Here is a 16,756-nt window from a genome sequence, read left to right on the forward strand (position 1 = left end):
CGGCCCGGCCCGGCCGCACCCGCGCTCCGGAGGGAGCCGGCGGGCAGGACCGGCTGCGGGCGCTCCCCGGCCGGCGCAGGGAGCGGCTGCGGGGGCGAAGGGCCGGGAGCCGCGCGAAGAAGCGCGGAGGGGGCCGCCCGGAGAGAGCCCGGCCCCGGCTCACCTCACCTCGGCTCCCGCCCGTGCGGCCGCAGCTCCGCCCGGCGCGGCGCGGGGAGGGCCCGGCCGCCCGCGGCTGCTCCGCGGCTGCGCGGAGGGGCGGGCCCGGCCCGGAGCCGCGGCCCGCCCGCGTTCGGTCCCGACCGGGCCCTGCACACAGCCCCGGCGCTCTCAGCCCTGCAGAGTGACCCGTCAGACAAAGGAGCTGGGCATTTGAATGGCACGGTTCGTGCGGTAGCCTAAGTCACCTCCATTCCAACATCGAGCCTGCCTTGCAAACTAAAGTTCCTTTTAATTATGTTGGATTGCAAAGCGGATGTTCCTTTTAAATATGTTAGTAAGGACAAGTTTAAGCACGTTTTAACAATGCTTTTCATTGAGTGTAAAAGTCACTGAGGAAAATCTACAGAATGCCAAAGACACCACGAGCCTCAAAAAAAAAAAAAAACAGCAATGCAATTAATCTTCTTCACATAATCCATCCCAAGTTCATACACCTCAATTAAAAGGGGTCCAGCTACCAGCACATAAAAATACTTCTAAAAACAAGTAGTTTGAAATATTTAAAATGCTTTGAAATTAATTCTTTATTATTAAAAAAGAGTGCTTTCATACACCAAACAAATTAGCAAAGCATTTTAAAAAAATACACTATTTCCATTTTATCAATAATTAAAAAAAAATAAAAATAGAGGGTATTTAAAATATTTATACATGCTAAAAACAATAAAATCTCTTTAGTTTTATTCCTCCCTGAGTGCATACATGACATCGTCCTGGCTGAGGTTCAGTCGCACCCTCATGTGCAGATATTTATTGCTGGCCTCCATCAGCAAGAGCCTGCAGGCACCAAGTCTTGCACAAATTGCCATGGTTTCTGATACCGTGGGGCTCTGCAGGCCTTCCATCCTGCACAAGGCCACGTGGTGGTGGTAGATCTGTTGAAAAGAAAACAAGCACACAGGTTATGTTTACTGCCTGCTGCCTTCCCCCCACATCCATGGGAGGGGAGATAAAACAGCTCCAGCCTGTTCAGATGCTGTAATTTTATATAAAAATATTTAGAACTGCATCTTTCTATAAATGTTAACATTTAGCTTCTACACTACTCATGACTACTCCAGAGTCTTCACAGCTCTGCTGGCGCCCAGTATTTTATGAATATACTGAAAAAAACAAAGCTACCAGTGACATATCTGCCTCTGTGAAAAAAAACAGTGATGCACAAGTTGGAATCAACTTTCAGTTTTCCTCCCTGGACTGTTGCCTGATAATTTCAGCTTCTCTTTGATTTTTCCTGTTATAAAACATGTTAGAGCAGAAACGTGAGATGTTTCAACATTCAGGCCAAAACAAATAAAACCACCTTGTGATCCAGACCACTGGTGTCTGGACAAAACAAAAAAGCCCCGTACCTGTTGAACTGTCGCCTCTTCAACGCCTGCCCTGCGAAACTCTGCCAAAATTGCTTTCAAGAAGATTTGTTCGTGCAACGAAGCATTCCTGAGTCAAAAAACAAAACAGACAAAGATCCATTTGTGAAGTGCAGAACCTACAAAACATCAGGAGGAAGTCTGGAAGGGAAATTCCTTGGGAGCTACATATTTAAACGCAGGGTGGGCAGTTTATGTCACAATTGGATCACCGCTTGCAACTCTGGCATCACAATTTTTGTTCTTGAAAAAACTAGTGCTGTGAAAGAGACACAAAAGCAAAGGAGATATTTGTACCTGATTGCACTGACATACGGTGATGAGAACATTTCATCTATGGCTTCAGTCACATGGGCCATCCTGACCATCTCTGGGGTTCTCTTCTGCCTGGAGAGCTCGCAGATCTCCGTGGCCCTCCTGCAGATATCCAGGCACCGCCGGGCATCCCCGGACAGTGCTGCCACCTGCAAGTGAACGTGACAGATTCGTGACAACACTTCCAAACAGCAGGGGAAAGAGTTCAGCAAGAAGCAACAAACAAACCCCAAATACCCTGAGCACCCAGTGGGAAAGCAACATCTCTGAACTGCCTGACTATAATCCCAGATCCTGAACAAGAAAGCTTACTGACCAAAACCAACAGAAGCAACTCTCTGCATCTCCCACACCCCCACCCTGATCTGGACATCCTAAATTCAAGGCTGAACTTTTTTCTGAAACACAGAAGTCAGAGATTAAAAAAAAAAAATTAAAGGTGTGCAGTTCACTTCAACACCAGAAGCTTTCAGAAATATCAGTTTAATTATCAGTGAAGACCTTTACCATAGTCTGGGTTCATGCAAAAGGTAAAAAAAAAGCAGGGGTGGGTATGACACCAAAAAGCTCAGTTCTTCTATACTCATTAAAATACTGATTTTAAGAGTACAGTAATAATTTAAGAATGTCTCAAAGAAATATCCAGGATTTCTATATCCATTTACAGTTACAACTGCTGGAAAAGTTTTAGGTGTCTGAGATTTCTGAAACAAAATACTTGTTAAAACCCCAACCATGCTTTCCAGTTTTAATAAAGCTATGAACATTCACCACATACAGTACTGGCCTACTTTTCCAGCAGATGTTGCTAATATACAAAAGCCCTAGAACCCAGCCGGGACCAAGAATGAGAAACCCTGTAAAAAAATCTAATTGCAAGGTATATATTTTCTGAAGAAGACTCATACTAGAAAAACACTGCCATTGTTCCCTCTGCAAAACCATCACTATTACTCTTACAGAGAGGTGGTTTCTTCACGACAAAACACATGCTTGTATTTACTTCTGACATATTTATGAGCACTCTTTTTTAAGCCTACAATGATGTAGGATGTTTTGACATAATTTTAATAGATTACTTTAATATAGAGCTGCTAACATAACACATTAGCAGTGCACATATCTCAGTTTGAGAAGCTACTGATCCCCAGTGCATTACTTGGGTTTTGTACAACTGGGTATTAAGACTTGCAAACAGAACAGGTATTATCTATTATGACAGGACACTAAACATCTCCAGAAATAAAATTAATAAGGCTATTTCCACTGCCACTGGTGTGCTATCTTTTTCAGGATTCTCCAATGACTCACATTATGCTAAAGAGTGGAGACAGTTGACATCTTATCATCACGACTCCAGTCATGCCTTCAGCTCTTGGAATATGCTGCTGCCTTCTCAGAGTAGGTGGAAAAAGCAAGGACACAGCTCTAGCAATGTCTTCTGAGAAGATACCCTGAATAACACATGATCTAATTGTACCCCACTTGCCTCCAATACAGAACACAAACATAGAACCAGCTCTAACAGCTGTTAAAAAACTCTCCCTGCTGTCCTCACACTTTTCACCTGGTGCAACATGAGGGACATTGATCTGATCTGTGCTCACCTTTCTGGAAACCAGCTGAACTGCATCCTCTTCAAATGCCTTCACACCCTTCAGTCTGGACGAAACGATTTGCTGTAACTGTTTGTAGGTGTAGGGCTGAAAGGACATTCTGGTGAGGCCCTACAACAAATGACACAACACAACGAGAAATGTTTGTGGTGCTGGAAAACTCTCAACTGCCCAAGCATGGCCTGTGTGCTTACTTTTACTTTTTCTGGTAGGAGCAATCAGTCTTCCACATTTTTTCCCTCCTAGTGACATGCTTTGATCAATCACATTTGTGAAATGAATGTGCAAATCCACAAAACTGTGACTCAGTGAGGACCTGAGTTAGATCTCCCCACTGAAAGGCCCAAGGACAAAGTGAAGCTGCTCTTAGAATCCAGATTTCTCTTACAAAAAACCTTTTAAACAAATCAGAACTCCTCGATACAAAAAAATCTGGTTACATCTGTCTACACCGTTATTTTTTTAATATAGTAACAGCAGCAGCTGTGGAAACATTAAGGTCTCTTTTAGCAAATCTGTATGTGTGTGTTGACTTCAAGTTAGCCATCAGACAAGATTTAAAACTCTCTTTTGCCTCAAGCTAATAAGAACTTCCCTCAGCTGAGAACAATCTATGTTACAGATGGTGGGTGCACTGCCTGTCATCCCACAGGAGACCCGAGTTTTGAATCTCTTATGCAAAACTTCTCTTGTGACTATATGGACTCAGCTGATCTGCAGTGGGTTTAGTGGGTGGGGGAAAGCAATTCACACCCTGTGGAGCTGTTTTTGAGTCATGGAAGGATAGAGGCACATAGCACTGTTTTTGCAAATCACTTTTCAGAGCTGTGGTGAGATGACCTAGGAAAGTATATTGAAAACAAGTGCAGAGTGCATCCAATTTTCTTTGTTGGATACTTTTATATAATCTACCAACTGATAAAGGCAAACAGAGTAGTAGGTTTCTGGAATCAAAGGGGAAAGAGGAAGAGAAAACAGAAGAGAATTCTTCTGAACTCCTCAGTAAGCAGCTTAACCATGAAGCACAGCATTTGATTATCCAGATCCTAATATATTTAAAAAGGCATCCATATTCTTATTTCATTCTTACAAGAACATAGTGTACATAACACAGCATAATACATGATTAGCAAACATGCTCATGAATTTACTTTGCTAAGATTTATGTGTTCATTATCAACCCTCTGGAGAGGGAATTATAAAAAAAACACTGTTCAGCTTCTGATATAACCAATCCTACTTTTCTTCTGGATTGCTTTTGATTGCATCCAGTATTTAACCTGTTCTCCTTTTATGGCATAGCAACAGAACTGCTAGGACATACCAGCCTGCTAGCTACTCTGTTCATCATGATTCTCTCTGGCAGGTCCATGGTGTTGGCAATGGCCAGGATGATTAACTTGGAGTGCTTTTGGGTTGGCCAGTCAAATAAGTTGTACATCACGTTCTGCTTCCGGGTCCACAGCAGGTCAAGCTGCAGAGATAGAGAGAGAAGAATCAGACTGGAGAAAAGAATGACAGTACCTGGTGGGGGTTTGAGAACCAGCTCTGCCACAGATGATTTCTCATGTGATTCTAAACAAGCTGTCTCAGTTAGCTTTCCTTTATCCATCTACTAAATTGGGCTGCATTTGCTGAATTAGGGCTCGAATCTCTTTTGGAAAAGCGCAGTTCAACTGGATGCTTGAACAGTAAATGTTAAATAGCTGGAGTTTTAAAACACTACTGTGATACTGACACTACATCTAACAAGATTCAAAGACCCTCCAAGTGAGAGCCTGAATTAGCTTACAGCAAAAATAGCATATATGATTATTACTGAACATAGCATATTCAAGGTTTTTCTAAATTGGGTGTGACTTATTTCTCTGTGAGTTTTCCCACTGGAAAAGCAGCAGCTTCCAGACAAAATACAGTTGAATTCTCTGGTATTTAGAACTGACAACTTATTCCATGTCTTGGAATAACAAAACATAAAACCAATATGAAATCCAAGGCAGAGAACATGGCAACAGGATACTCAGCCTTCTTAGGAAACTGAATTGAAACAGGTAAGAGGAACTACTTGTGTCTCCTCTCTCCTACGTCTATTCCTGTTCCACCACATGTGATACACTCAAAGCATGCATAATTTTCCATCCACCAAAAACTCACTTTCCTTGGAGGAAAGAAAACAAAGGATTCTTTGTCTCACCTCATCCACTATCAGCACTGTTGTCTTCCTCTTTGGTCCAGGTGTATTGAACAGCTTTGCTAGCAGTACTGCAGCATGGGTAGCTGTCACCTTCTGACCTGTCAAGAACTGCACAAGGATTGAACAAATATTGCAGATTAATCACACCAAACCCCTGGAAATACAGAATTTGACTCCATTCAACTTTACTTTTCCTTAACAATCAACACCAAGATCTTGGATTATTTCTTCCATGGGGGAGTAAAAAAGAAAAAAAGGAGAAAGTAGTTCATAAGACTACTATGGTCTACACCAAGAACTGCCCATAAAGGTGAAGAGAAACAAAACAATGCACAGCTAAAAAGAAAGGCCCACAGAATTCTTTACAATCTGTCTTAGAATCATTAAGAAATCCTGAACCCACCCAGTCTAGAGGGCTCTAAACCCAGCATATCTCTAGGGTATCTTTGAGTGCAAACACCTACTGAAAAGCCTAAATCAGCTGACAAGAATAGCCTGACTTGAGTAATCTTGGACTGCTATTAAAATTCTAATGAATCATCAGCAGGACCTATAATTAAGTTTATTCAACTGTGAGCTAAAAAAATACCTGCAATACCTTTTGCAACTATGTGGCAGAACAGATGAGCTGACTGTACATTACCCCTTCCCTTGCAAGTCCAAAGATATCCAGAAATCAAAGCATGACATTTCAAAATTACACTGCAGATGCTGCATCAATTGTTCATCATAGTGTAAAGTCCAGGAATAAAGCCAAATGGAGACTGCATTTGAAAACTGTATTTCTTTTCTAAAATCTCTTATAAACCTATGATTTGATAATTACTAAGCAAGCCAGAGCACAAGATTAACATGAAATCCCTGCTTGTTTCATGTTTCCAGTTTAGTCAGGACAGTCCAAATCAGTCAGAGAAAAGAGCTGAATCCCAGAGAACCCTGATTCTACAGCTCTGGAGCTGAGTATCCAGCATACCCTGGAGTTCAGTTGCTGTGGTGGAACTGGACTCTTACTGTACCCAGGTATTTAACCCCATCTCTTTCATCTGTCCAGGGCTTCCAATCCCTGTTCCATCTCTAAACTTTGCTACAGCAGTAACTGCAGACGGGAAGCTCCAGAATTTGCTTGAGTCATGCAAAGAAACATCATCAAAGTGGATCTTGACCTGCAGCAATCAGGAGAGCAGCAGCAGCCCAGCTCTTAGTTAGGGCTCTTTGACAGTAGCTGAGGCAGAAGGAATTGGGAAGTACATGGTTCATGTGACCTTGTACTCCCCTAAAGGATATTTCACTGGGCTACCTTAGAGTTCAGGACCAGTGGGGGGAAACAGATTGTACTTCCAAAGGCCTATTCTTTATTCATTTTTAGATTTTATGCTGAATGAGATAGGAACAAAGGATGCTAAAATGCATTCACACTACCATGAAATAAGGTAATTGTCGGGAAGCCTCTCACTATGCTAAAGAAACACAGTGGCCTGGCCTCAGCAAATCCCTCAGCAAGACACTGTCTGTCTAAGCTGTTTTGAGGAAAGGATGCAAATATGCAAATTCAACTCACAACTATGAGGACAGGGACATTAGAACACTAATGTATGCCACTCCCTGCTCAGAAAGATGATGTCAAACTTAAATAAATGGAGCAGAAGTTTGTATCAAAATGGAACAGATGCTTCAGGAAACCATTTAATTTCCAGGTCACTGGTTTAAAGTTAGCCTAGACTGAGAAAGCTTTTGAGCAGTTACTGCCTAATGCCTGCTGGGTGATCTTAATCCAGTCCTCAGAAGATTAATTCCCACCCATACAACACAAGCATAGTCAGTAGTCACAGATGGATACTGCAGACTGGTTTTTCATGGATATCAGAAATAGACTTTTGTTGACAGAGGTGGCCCCTCTTTAGCTGCATTACTATTATGACTGACTGATTAACCATTAGGACCCCCTCAGTAATTATTCTGCTGTTACACTCACTTTCAGACTTGTCACCTTAGTAGTTTAAGCAGACATGCAGAAAAAGGTACACCATAGGAAAATAGAGAAAGTTGGTTTAGATTTTTTTTTAGATGAGTAGATGCAATAAGCCAGGGTATTTCTCAGCCACTATCCTTATGCAGCAGAAAGCAAAACAGTTCAAGAAGTTGACTAAGACCTTAAGTTAATAATTTTCTAATCTGCTCCAAGATAAAAGCACACAGTCTCTAGGAGGAACTGGGAAGTGCTGATAAGTGCCTTGAACACTGTAACATATCAGGGGTCTGATGGTGAAGTGTAAGATCTCTTCTTTCAAACCCAGGAGCCACTGAAAACACTTTACTTACCTCTAATATCTGCACATAGGCTTGGTGAGGGTCTGTCAGCTTCATGCCATTGATCTCCACAAACTGGAATGGTGGCAGCTCATCATTTTCTGCAGCTTGCTGAAGACACCGAATGACTTCATGAACAGTTGCAGTTTTACCTGTTCCAGGCACTCCAGAAATGTACATGCACCTACAAAAGGAGAGCACCTCTTCAGCAGCCTAAGCCAATGGTAACACTCTTGGGATTAATGAGCTGCAATTCCTGACCTCTAACACCAGTCCTGAATACTCCTCTGACATTTCTGGCAACTCCCTACATCTTATTACATCTTCCATCTTTATTTGCAAGCTGGGACATGTAACACCTTGGAGGATCACGAGGATTTTTATTATTACTGAAGCAATTAACAACCTAAAACATCTTATAAATGTAATTTACCTTTTTTATAAAAAAAAAAAAAAGTTTTCCAGACTTCTAAAACTGACCAGTTATAATCCAATCTCTAATTTGAATCTGTAAAATAAAGAAGCCCACGCTATTTTTACACACAGCATCACTTAAGGAAGAAAAATACCAGGAAAATTGAACTAGTTACTTTAAATTATGATAACTTTTTAAATATAAGTAATAAATATAAAGTATAAATATAAAGTAAAAGTATATCATCTGACTGCTGTTATGCAGTAAGCAGATGTGATCTTGCAAACTCACCCTCCTGTACCATCAATAAGTTTGCTTTCCACAAAGTTATAGATATCCTGGAATTCTTCCTCACGACAAGGCAGAGATTCTGGGACAGCAGAAACATGCAGCCTTTGAAATAAAAAAAAGAAGATTAAAATTGCTGCTCTCTCTGAAGAACTGATGCAAACAAACAGGCAGATGCTCACCTTCCTCCCATGTGGAGTTTTCTCAATCTCTCTCACATACTTTTAAGTCTGAGCATCAATGTCAGGTATCCCAAAAGAAATAGCCTGCTCTCTCCCTATGTGCTCTTAATTTATGCAGTAATAAAGATCCATCTGTTTTAACTCCAAAACTACTTATAAGTCAGTGCAGAGGTAGGATAAAACAGGAAAGACTGCTTATAGGAAACAGAATTAAAACCCAGTTTGGAAGATAGTCAGTCCTGAATTGAATGCCTTTTTTTTTTTTCTCCCCACTGTGAAGATCTACAGTGATACCTGTAAAGCTTTTTCAAGCACCAAAGAGAGAGAAATATTGTACCTTTACAATCTAAAGCTAATCAAAGAAGATCTTTGTTTTTCTAATGTTGCACAGAATAAAGATACCTAATTCTGAAGAACTTAGCATGGACTTGTTAAAAAAATTTGAAATTGCAAAAGTAGTACTGTAAGTACTACCACTATTTGTAAATCTAGTATTGTACTGTAAATTATTAAATACTCTTCCTGGATCAGAACAGCATGCATTTTTACCTATTTTATTCAAAATAGTAAAGATGACATTCCCCATTTCAGCACAGCCTACTTCTATGCACACCTGATGCAAAATAAAGCTGATTTTCCTAAGCACAAGTTACCTTAATCTGGCTTCTTCCAGTACACTGGCTGGTTCCTGGGCTGCCTGGATGCGCCTGGGAATTTCTGGAGTTGCATTCCGGGGTGTTCTGGGTGTTTCTTTTAAAGGCTGCAAAGAGAAATTGCAACCTCACACAGATTTTCTATAAACAGCAATTTCTGTTGGGAACAAATCATCAATATGATTTGCCAGAGTACAAGATGAACTGAGAACCAGTATTTACACTGGGAATTATTAAACAAGCCTTATGGTGTTTTCTTCCTAAGAGAAAAAGGGAACTGAAAAGGGGGTGGTGACAATTACACCTTTTAACTGTATGAAGAATTTTTGTTAATCCTTTTTGGAAGTGCTGCATACTAGAATGATCTGGTTCTTAAGAAGCAGCATCCAAGTCATTAACTTCCTTGTTTAGGCTACAGTTTTCTGATCAATATTGTCACAATATTCACAACATGGAAATGGTTATATATTTGCATAACCTACTTATAGCAAAGATTAAACTAATCCAGATAATGCTTCATTAAAAGCTAGGGAGTTCAGATACTTAACTCTGGTACACAGGCATCAAGCATTTAAATAACTGGCTCAGAAATAATAAAAAAATAGTGCTTTTTTTATATGGAACCTTACAGTTTTCCTCAGTGTCTTTGCAGGAGTGTGAACTGCTGAGTTCCTTGAAGATTTTGGGGTGCTGAATATTCTGCTGGATTTAGTTTTCTTTTTTGGTGTACAGGACACATCATCATCCTCCTCTTCCTCACTACTTGAAGAGTAGGAACTGTCAGAGCCAGACAGAAAATCTTCCTGGTACAACATGCTATGAGAAACAGAAATTATGTGAGTTTAAAAAAAAATAAAATAGAAGTCCACAAATACATCACAGAGCAACATTTGTACACTTTCAGCTTTTTCTAGAGTTCTTGTAATCAGCAAGCCAAAATGTTTTCCACTTCAGCTGCTAATTTTCCATAGCTTTTTAACAGACTGGTTTAAATGAAGTCAGTTTTCTGAAGAACACCGTTGAGTCAAGCTTTACGTTTCTGAACATAAACCAGTTTTACTCCAGTTGCAATGAAGCTGTGCTTCTAGAACCATTTGCATTTCAACATTAAGCCAGACAAGCTCTCAAGGCTTCAAGCTCTCAACAGCAATCTGAACAGGAGATCATGGCTGCAGGGTTTACCTGATCTGCTCTGCAATGAGAGCACTGGTTTTTTGTGCACATGTTCTGCGAGAACGAGGGGTCAACACAGGGCTCTGGCTGCTCCGTTTCCGATACCCACCTAACCTGGAAAGAAATAAAACAAAGCTGGTTGTATTCCCTCTCTTTGCATCACACTTGTAAGGACAGACACAGAGAAGGCCTTTCAAACTTCAGGCTCAATTGTTACCACTGTCCATCCAGCATGAATTCTTATTTGTTATTTACAGATGGGCTATGGCATGGATGCTGGAAGCACAATTTCCCCCTTCTTGCACTGTGTCTCCAATACACATTTGCCAAGGAAAACAAAATACATGTCCTATTTTGCACTGCCAAACTGAAGGGACAGAGGCTCAGAACAGCTGTGGTTTTATTTTATTGAGAGGTGGAATTTTTTGCCTATTTCTTAAAGAGAAAGATAAAAAAAATATTTCTTTTGGGCATCTCCGTGATTTGCCCTTTGGAATGTATTTTTCTCTTTGTGTTTTGATATTCCTTGGTTATCTACCTGAGTGCTTCTTCATCCCTGACACTGAAACGCTGTACTGTTACTACTGGTTCAAAGTACAAAATGAGATTAATTACAGACGCTTTTATTATTTGTTGACAGTTCCTAACAAGTTTTTTTGATCTATAAATACTACTGAAATGCCACTGCCATATCAATGAAAGGTAAACATTTTCATGTTATATATAATTATATAAAATTATAAATTATATTTTAAAAAAGGCAGAAATTCCATTGTTGCACCCACATCTTAACTCTTGGAAAAGAGGAAAAGGACTGCTTTCTGGCTTCTTGCACAAGAAAATCTATTCCATTCTTCTCCTCACCTAATCTATGCCATTTTTCAAGACTGTGAAAATATACTTGAGTAGTTGTGCTTTTTGGGCTTAGATTTCTTTCCTACATAAAAATTAGCATGGAAGTATACATACAATTCTCATGGAGACTCTCCTGAGGCCAATCAAACCACTTCCTACAGTCCAGCATCCCTTAACACTTGTCACAAGTCAAGCACATCTGAGCTTTGATAATGGAATGCAGAGAAACAATTTTCATCCATGTTGATGAGTACAATGATCAACATGGCTTCAGTTTCTTTTCATATCATCCTACCATTCCCATTTCCAACACCATCTCTCTGTTCTTGCTTTTCCATCTGAAAAGTGAAGTCCTCTTTGGATCTCCCTGATCATTCATTCACCTCCAAGTAATTTTTTCTGAAGCTTCATCACAGTGCACTTGTCACTGCTGAGGTTCTCCCCCTTCTCTCCTTGTTCTCAACAGGCAAAACATGGCACGTGGAGAGACTTCACCTACTTTTCTCTCCAGAGGTCTTCCATAAATGTGTTTCAAGAGAGCTTCATACAAATAGAAATCCCATACAAAAACAACGACAAAAATGCTGTCACTTACGATGGAATGTCATCCTTCTCACGAAGATCTTTGTCTTCATCACTGAATTCTCTGACCTTAGTGCAGGGGGATGATCGTATGGTGTCACTGAAACTCTGATGGTGCTCTGCAGTCACAGATGTTGATCTATCACTGCTGCAGGGGGACAATCGTATGGTGTCACTGAAACTCTGATGGTGCTCTGCAGTCACAGATGTTGATCTATCATTGCTGCAGGGGGACAATCGTATGGTGTCACTGAAACTCTGATGGTGCTCTGCAGTCACAGATGTTGATCTATCATTGCTGCAGGGGGACAATCGTATGGTGTCACTGAAACTCTGATGGTGCTCTGCAGTCACAGATGTTGACTTATTGCTGCAGGGGATCTTTGGTGGTGAGCCTAAAATTTCACTTGTGAATTTCACTTTTCTTTTAGTGGCTGATGGCTGTAATGGTGCTATGGCATCACAGTCATCATCCAAAAGATCCAAAACTTCACATCCCAGCAGCCTGCCTTTGGACCTCGTGGGACCTAGAAATGAAAAGCAAAATGAACTTTTGTCAGGCTTCAATATGGCTGGTTTGGCTAACTTTCAGAAGTGATGATACAGCTGGCACAGTGACTGTTGTTTAAATGAAAGCAGATGGACATTTCACTCCAGGAACAAGGAACTGGATCACTAGAAGGCACTTCCTCTGAAAAATTACTAAATAGAAGGAAGACAAACGGATTTTTTCAGTTTTCAAACCCACCTCCACCACTTACAACTTTAGTTCCATGTTGAAAGTACTGCACGTTACACAGGACCAAATGTGCTTATTCGACCAGCTGAATGCAAACATTTTAGATGACAACCAGTCAAAAGAGTAAAGAAATTGGGACATTCAGACATCAAGAGGCTGACTGGTAGCATTTCAGACAACAAGCACTTTCATTTATACTTATCAGATACAAATACAGCATTTGCAACAGCAGTTGGATACGTGCAGTAGAGTACTTGAAACAACAGACAAGACAAACAAGTGATGTGCCTACAAGGTTTGGGCTAATCCCAAAGCCTGAACAAGGTAGCTAAAAATACCGATGTTGAATGTTAACAACAGTTTGAACTAGCCAAAAGGGAGAAGCATAAAACGTATACAGAATTACTGAATGAACAGAATCTTGCCATACACATACTGTTTAACTCCAGCTTCTTCCTTGCTGTTGGGGTTTTGATGTCATTATTAGCCACTCTTTGAGAATGCCTCTCCTTAGCAAGTGAGGACTTGGAAGAAGAATGTTTGGATTCTATTTCCATATCAACCTTTTTCGGTTTTGCGGCACTCCGAACAACACTCTCCGTCTCTTTTTTCACAGGTGTAAGGATGTCTGAAGGAATAAATGCTTTTGAAGTGTTTGTGATGACACCTCTTTTCTTGTTAGCTTCTTTCAGCTTAGAGAATGTGTCTGGGGACAAAACCTTAAAGCACTTCCCATCCCAAGACTGCTTGACATAGAAAGTTGGTTCCTTGTTTAATGTAATAATAGGCAGCTCCTCACCCAGATGTAGTGGCACTACCTGCAAAACCAGGAAATATCAAAACACACATAGGTTAATGTTTACTGTTAATTTAGAATTCAGCGATTTTCTATTTCTAGATCTTATTACTTCAACTCATGCAATCCTTAGTTTCTAATTTACACTAAGGGCTGTTGCTGTTTCTTTCTTCCCTCACTGTGTAGGTAGGTTGCAGTACATACCATGATACTTTTAATAATGGTCTCTGCAGCTATATCAGTGTCATAGCCAAGAACTTGATCGAAAAACACCTCCTGGGCAGAAATCTCTCTTTTAAGCAGCTTCCGTTTGTTCTGAGGTATCTCCTCCAAACGACAGAACCACTGCACAACTGCACGCTTGTGCTGAGCGCCTGCAACAAGGAGAAATCAGGGAACATCAGAATTTTATTGTGTCACAAATGGTGCCAGACTTCAGCTGAAATGCCAGCAAGGGTAGAAATCCTCCCTGGACACAGGCGAGAAAGCATCTGGTAAGAGATTTGCAAATCTCATTTTCTAAGCTAAATTAAAATGTCTGAGTTGAGAACTTTAAGGGCTGAGGTAACACCTGCACAGGGTCTCAATCACAAAAATACCTGGAGACCAGCTCCAGACCACCAGTTTATCTATCACAAAGAGGTTCCTTATTTGCATAGATGTGATCTCCTCAAACCCTGCTAACTAAAAGCAGTGACATAAAAGGAGAACTGAGAAATTTCAGGATATTATTTGTAGTGCCATTGTACTTTGAAAAGTCAGATGCATTTTTTTTCACTGGCTGACAAACCAGGGAATATTGCTGATGAAATATCCTGTTTTTAAGGAAGTTTCATGGGTTTTGTTCCAGCATGAGAAGAGTTTTCAATTGTGCTACAAAAAAATGCATAAATAAATAAATAAAATGGAATTATATGCATTTATGCTTTTGAAAAGATTAAGAATACAAAAAACTCTTGAAATAGTATTATTATGGCACAAACACAAAAAAAAGTTGCTCAAAGCAATCAGATAGAGCCAATGAGTAGCTCCCAATTCAGACTCAGACAATTTTTGTATCACTCACCTCCCATGATCTATCTTTTTGTAGCTATCTATGTATAAACAATTAGCTCCACAAGGAACAGAAGTAAGAAACCCCATTTATTCAACCTTGTACTTTATTTTTAAATTCAAGGCATTAAATGCCTGATGTCTAATGAGATGCAAATTTCAGGGCTGCAGTACTCTTGCTCCACTTGGATTCTTACATTTCTAAATAACACATGAGCTCCAATTGTCTTCCTCAATGACCACTGCTTTTAAATTAGACAGTTACATAAAAAGACTAAAAAATTACAGTGTGCTTTAATTTCCATTTATGTATCAAATTTAGATGAAATTAGCCATCAGCCCAAAATATTTGGAGGAGCACATGAATACAGAAGAAATTATTACCAAAATCTGATTTTCTTAATAAATTAGGCCAGTGACATAGAGTTAATGGTAACTTTAAAACATTTTAAAAATTCTCACACAGAATGTAAGTTTTTAGTTCTCTTACCATCTTCATATAAATCCACGAGCTGTGCCACATAAGGCTGATCTGCATTTACCCCTTCTACTAAAATAAAGTCACCAAGCTGTATACAGATTTCTGTTTTGCTGCTTTCTGATATAATTACGATCCCCCTAGAAAGTGACAGACACAGGAAGATTAAGAGAATTTCATATTCTTTGTAATTCACATATCATGAGGCCTAATGGCCTATCAACTTTACAGTTAGTTATGTCCCTTCTTGCAATGCTTGCAATTTAGTTACCTGATTAGAAGCTTTCATATGCAGTTCAATTAGTTAAAACTTATTCATGCAGTTGGTTAAATGTTTTTGCTTATACACGATACAGTTTATAATTTAAGACTTTAGTGATAATGCTTTCATTACATATATACATTACGGTGTCACAACAAAAAATGCTCAAAACATTACTTGCATTGTCAATGACTGCCATGTTAACCTACACGATGTCAGAAAGGTAAAGAAACATCCATTACGTTTCCCTTAGCAAAACAGAAATAAATATTATTTACTTGTACTGGGAAGTCCTCAGCTTTCTGTCTGAGCCCAAGGGTTTTCCATACCAGCAGTGGGTAAGTTTGCTTTGCTGCCGGGTGTTCATGATTCCCAAGGAAAAGCTAAAATAAATAAACAAACACTTTTTGATTATTATTTAAAACCAAATAAAATAAAATAAAATAAAAATGGGAAGACACATAGAAGCGCTATCAATTTTTTCAGCAGCAGAACGGTGGTTGACACAGAAAAGCCCACCTTCCCCAAAAGTCCCAAGGCACCCCTCCGCGAGGGATGAGGAAAAAAAGAAAGATATCAGTAGTGACTTATTCCTCAATTCCTCTTCCACTCCCCGCTGCTCCCCGGCCCTCACCGCCATGGCGGGGCCGGCTCTTCCCCGGGGAGACCGTCAGACCGTCACCGACGTTTCCCTTCCGCTCAATGCTTATGGTCTCATTTTGGGTTTTAATTCCTTTGGGTTTTTTGTTGTTGTTGGGGTTTTTTTTGGTTTTTTTTTGTAATTCCCAAGTAAGAATTTTCGTCTGGAAAGTCGGGGAAAAGGGAAATCCACGCACAGCCCACAGCGCCGTTCACCGGCCCAGCCCGGGCGGCACATGGCGGCTGAGGGGCCCCGGTGCGGCGGGGAGGACACGGGGGACACCGGTGGGCTCCGGCAGCAGCACTGACCCCGCAGAGCCCCCCGAGCACAGCCCCGAGCCGGCCCGACCCCCTCACAGAGCCTGGGACACACCGCAGCGCTCTGTCGGGTCCCGCCTGCCCGCTCCCCGTCCCAGAGGACGCTGCACAGGATCGCGTTCTGGGATATCTCGAGCGAGGGAGGGTACCCAGCCTGTCCCAGCGCACTTTGTCCCCCGTGCCCCATCATGGCCCCAGCTCACCGCGTCCCCTCACCGCGTCCCCTCACCGCCCCGATGGAACTTCGCGCCAAACGCCGCGCACAGCCCCGCCCCCGGCGGCGCGCGCGCACGGGGCGG

The 16,756-nt window shown here is 41.0% G+C and overlaps 2 protein-coding genes across 2 annotated transcripts in view; both read right to left on the reverse strand.

The window, feature by feature from the left end:
• Nucleotides 1–182, reverse strand: part of CC2D1B (coiled-coil and C2 domain containing 1B) — a 28,418-nt gene extending 28,236 nt beyond the window's left edge. The window contains exon 1 of the mRNA XM_062497046.1: nucleotides 169–182. The gene's annotated coding sequence lies outside the window, so the exon portion shown is untranslated. The remainder of the gene's footprint in view (nucleotides 1–168) is intronic.
• On the reverse strand, nucleotides 170–16,682 carry ORC1 (origin recognition complex subunit 1). Its single transcript, XM_062497045.1, has 17 exons — nucleotides 16,661–16,682; nucleotides 15,779–15,883; nucleotides 15,251–15,378; nucleotides 13,912–14,081; nucleotides 13,348–13,729; nucleotides 12,186–12,699; nucleotides 10,745–10,849; nucleotides 10,192–10,378; nucleotides 9,563–9,669; nucleotides 8,731–8,832; nucleotides 8,037–8,208; nucleotides 5,718–5,825; nucleotides 4,848–4,997; nucleotides 3,515–3,634; nucleotides 1,890–2,056; nucleotides 1,575–1,662; nucleotides 170–1,097 (listed from the first exon to the last, which is right to left on the reverse strand). Exons 2-17 carry the CDS (start codon nucleotides 15,865–15,867, stop codon nucleotides 903–905), a joined length of 2,784 nt encoding a protein of 927 aa, XP_062353029.1. The 5' UTR covers nucleotides 15,868–15,883; nucleotides 16,661–16,682; the 3' UTR covers nucleotides 170–902.
• Between the last annotated feature and the right edge of the window lie 74 nt (nucleotides 16,683–16,756).

This window comes from Cinclus cinclus, chromosome 8 (assembly GCF_963662255.1).
Source record: "Cinclus cinclus chromosome 8, bCinCin1.1, whole genome shotgun sequence".
Classification (NCBI taxonomy): domain Eukaryota; kingdom Metazoa; phylum Chordata; class Aves; order Passeriformes; family Cinclidae; genus Cinclus; species Cinclus cinclus.

What these genes read in the sequence shown, in the direction of transcription:
- ORC1 (XM_062497045.1), bottom strand. Translation starts at nt 15,867, where the DNA reads ATGAACACCCGGCAGCAAAGCAAACTTACCCACTGCTGGTATGGAAAA. An exon ending in CGTGGATTTATATGAAGATG is followed by an intron (nt 14,082 to 15,250) that starts GTAAGAGAACTA and finishes TCCTTGTTGCAG; the next exon opens with GCGCTCAGCACAAGCGTGCA. An exon ending in CAGTGCTGATAGTGGATGAG is followed by an intron (nt 4,998 to 5,717) that starts GTGAGACAAAGA and finishes CTATCTCTGCAG; the next exon opens with CTTGACCTGCTGTGGACCCG.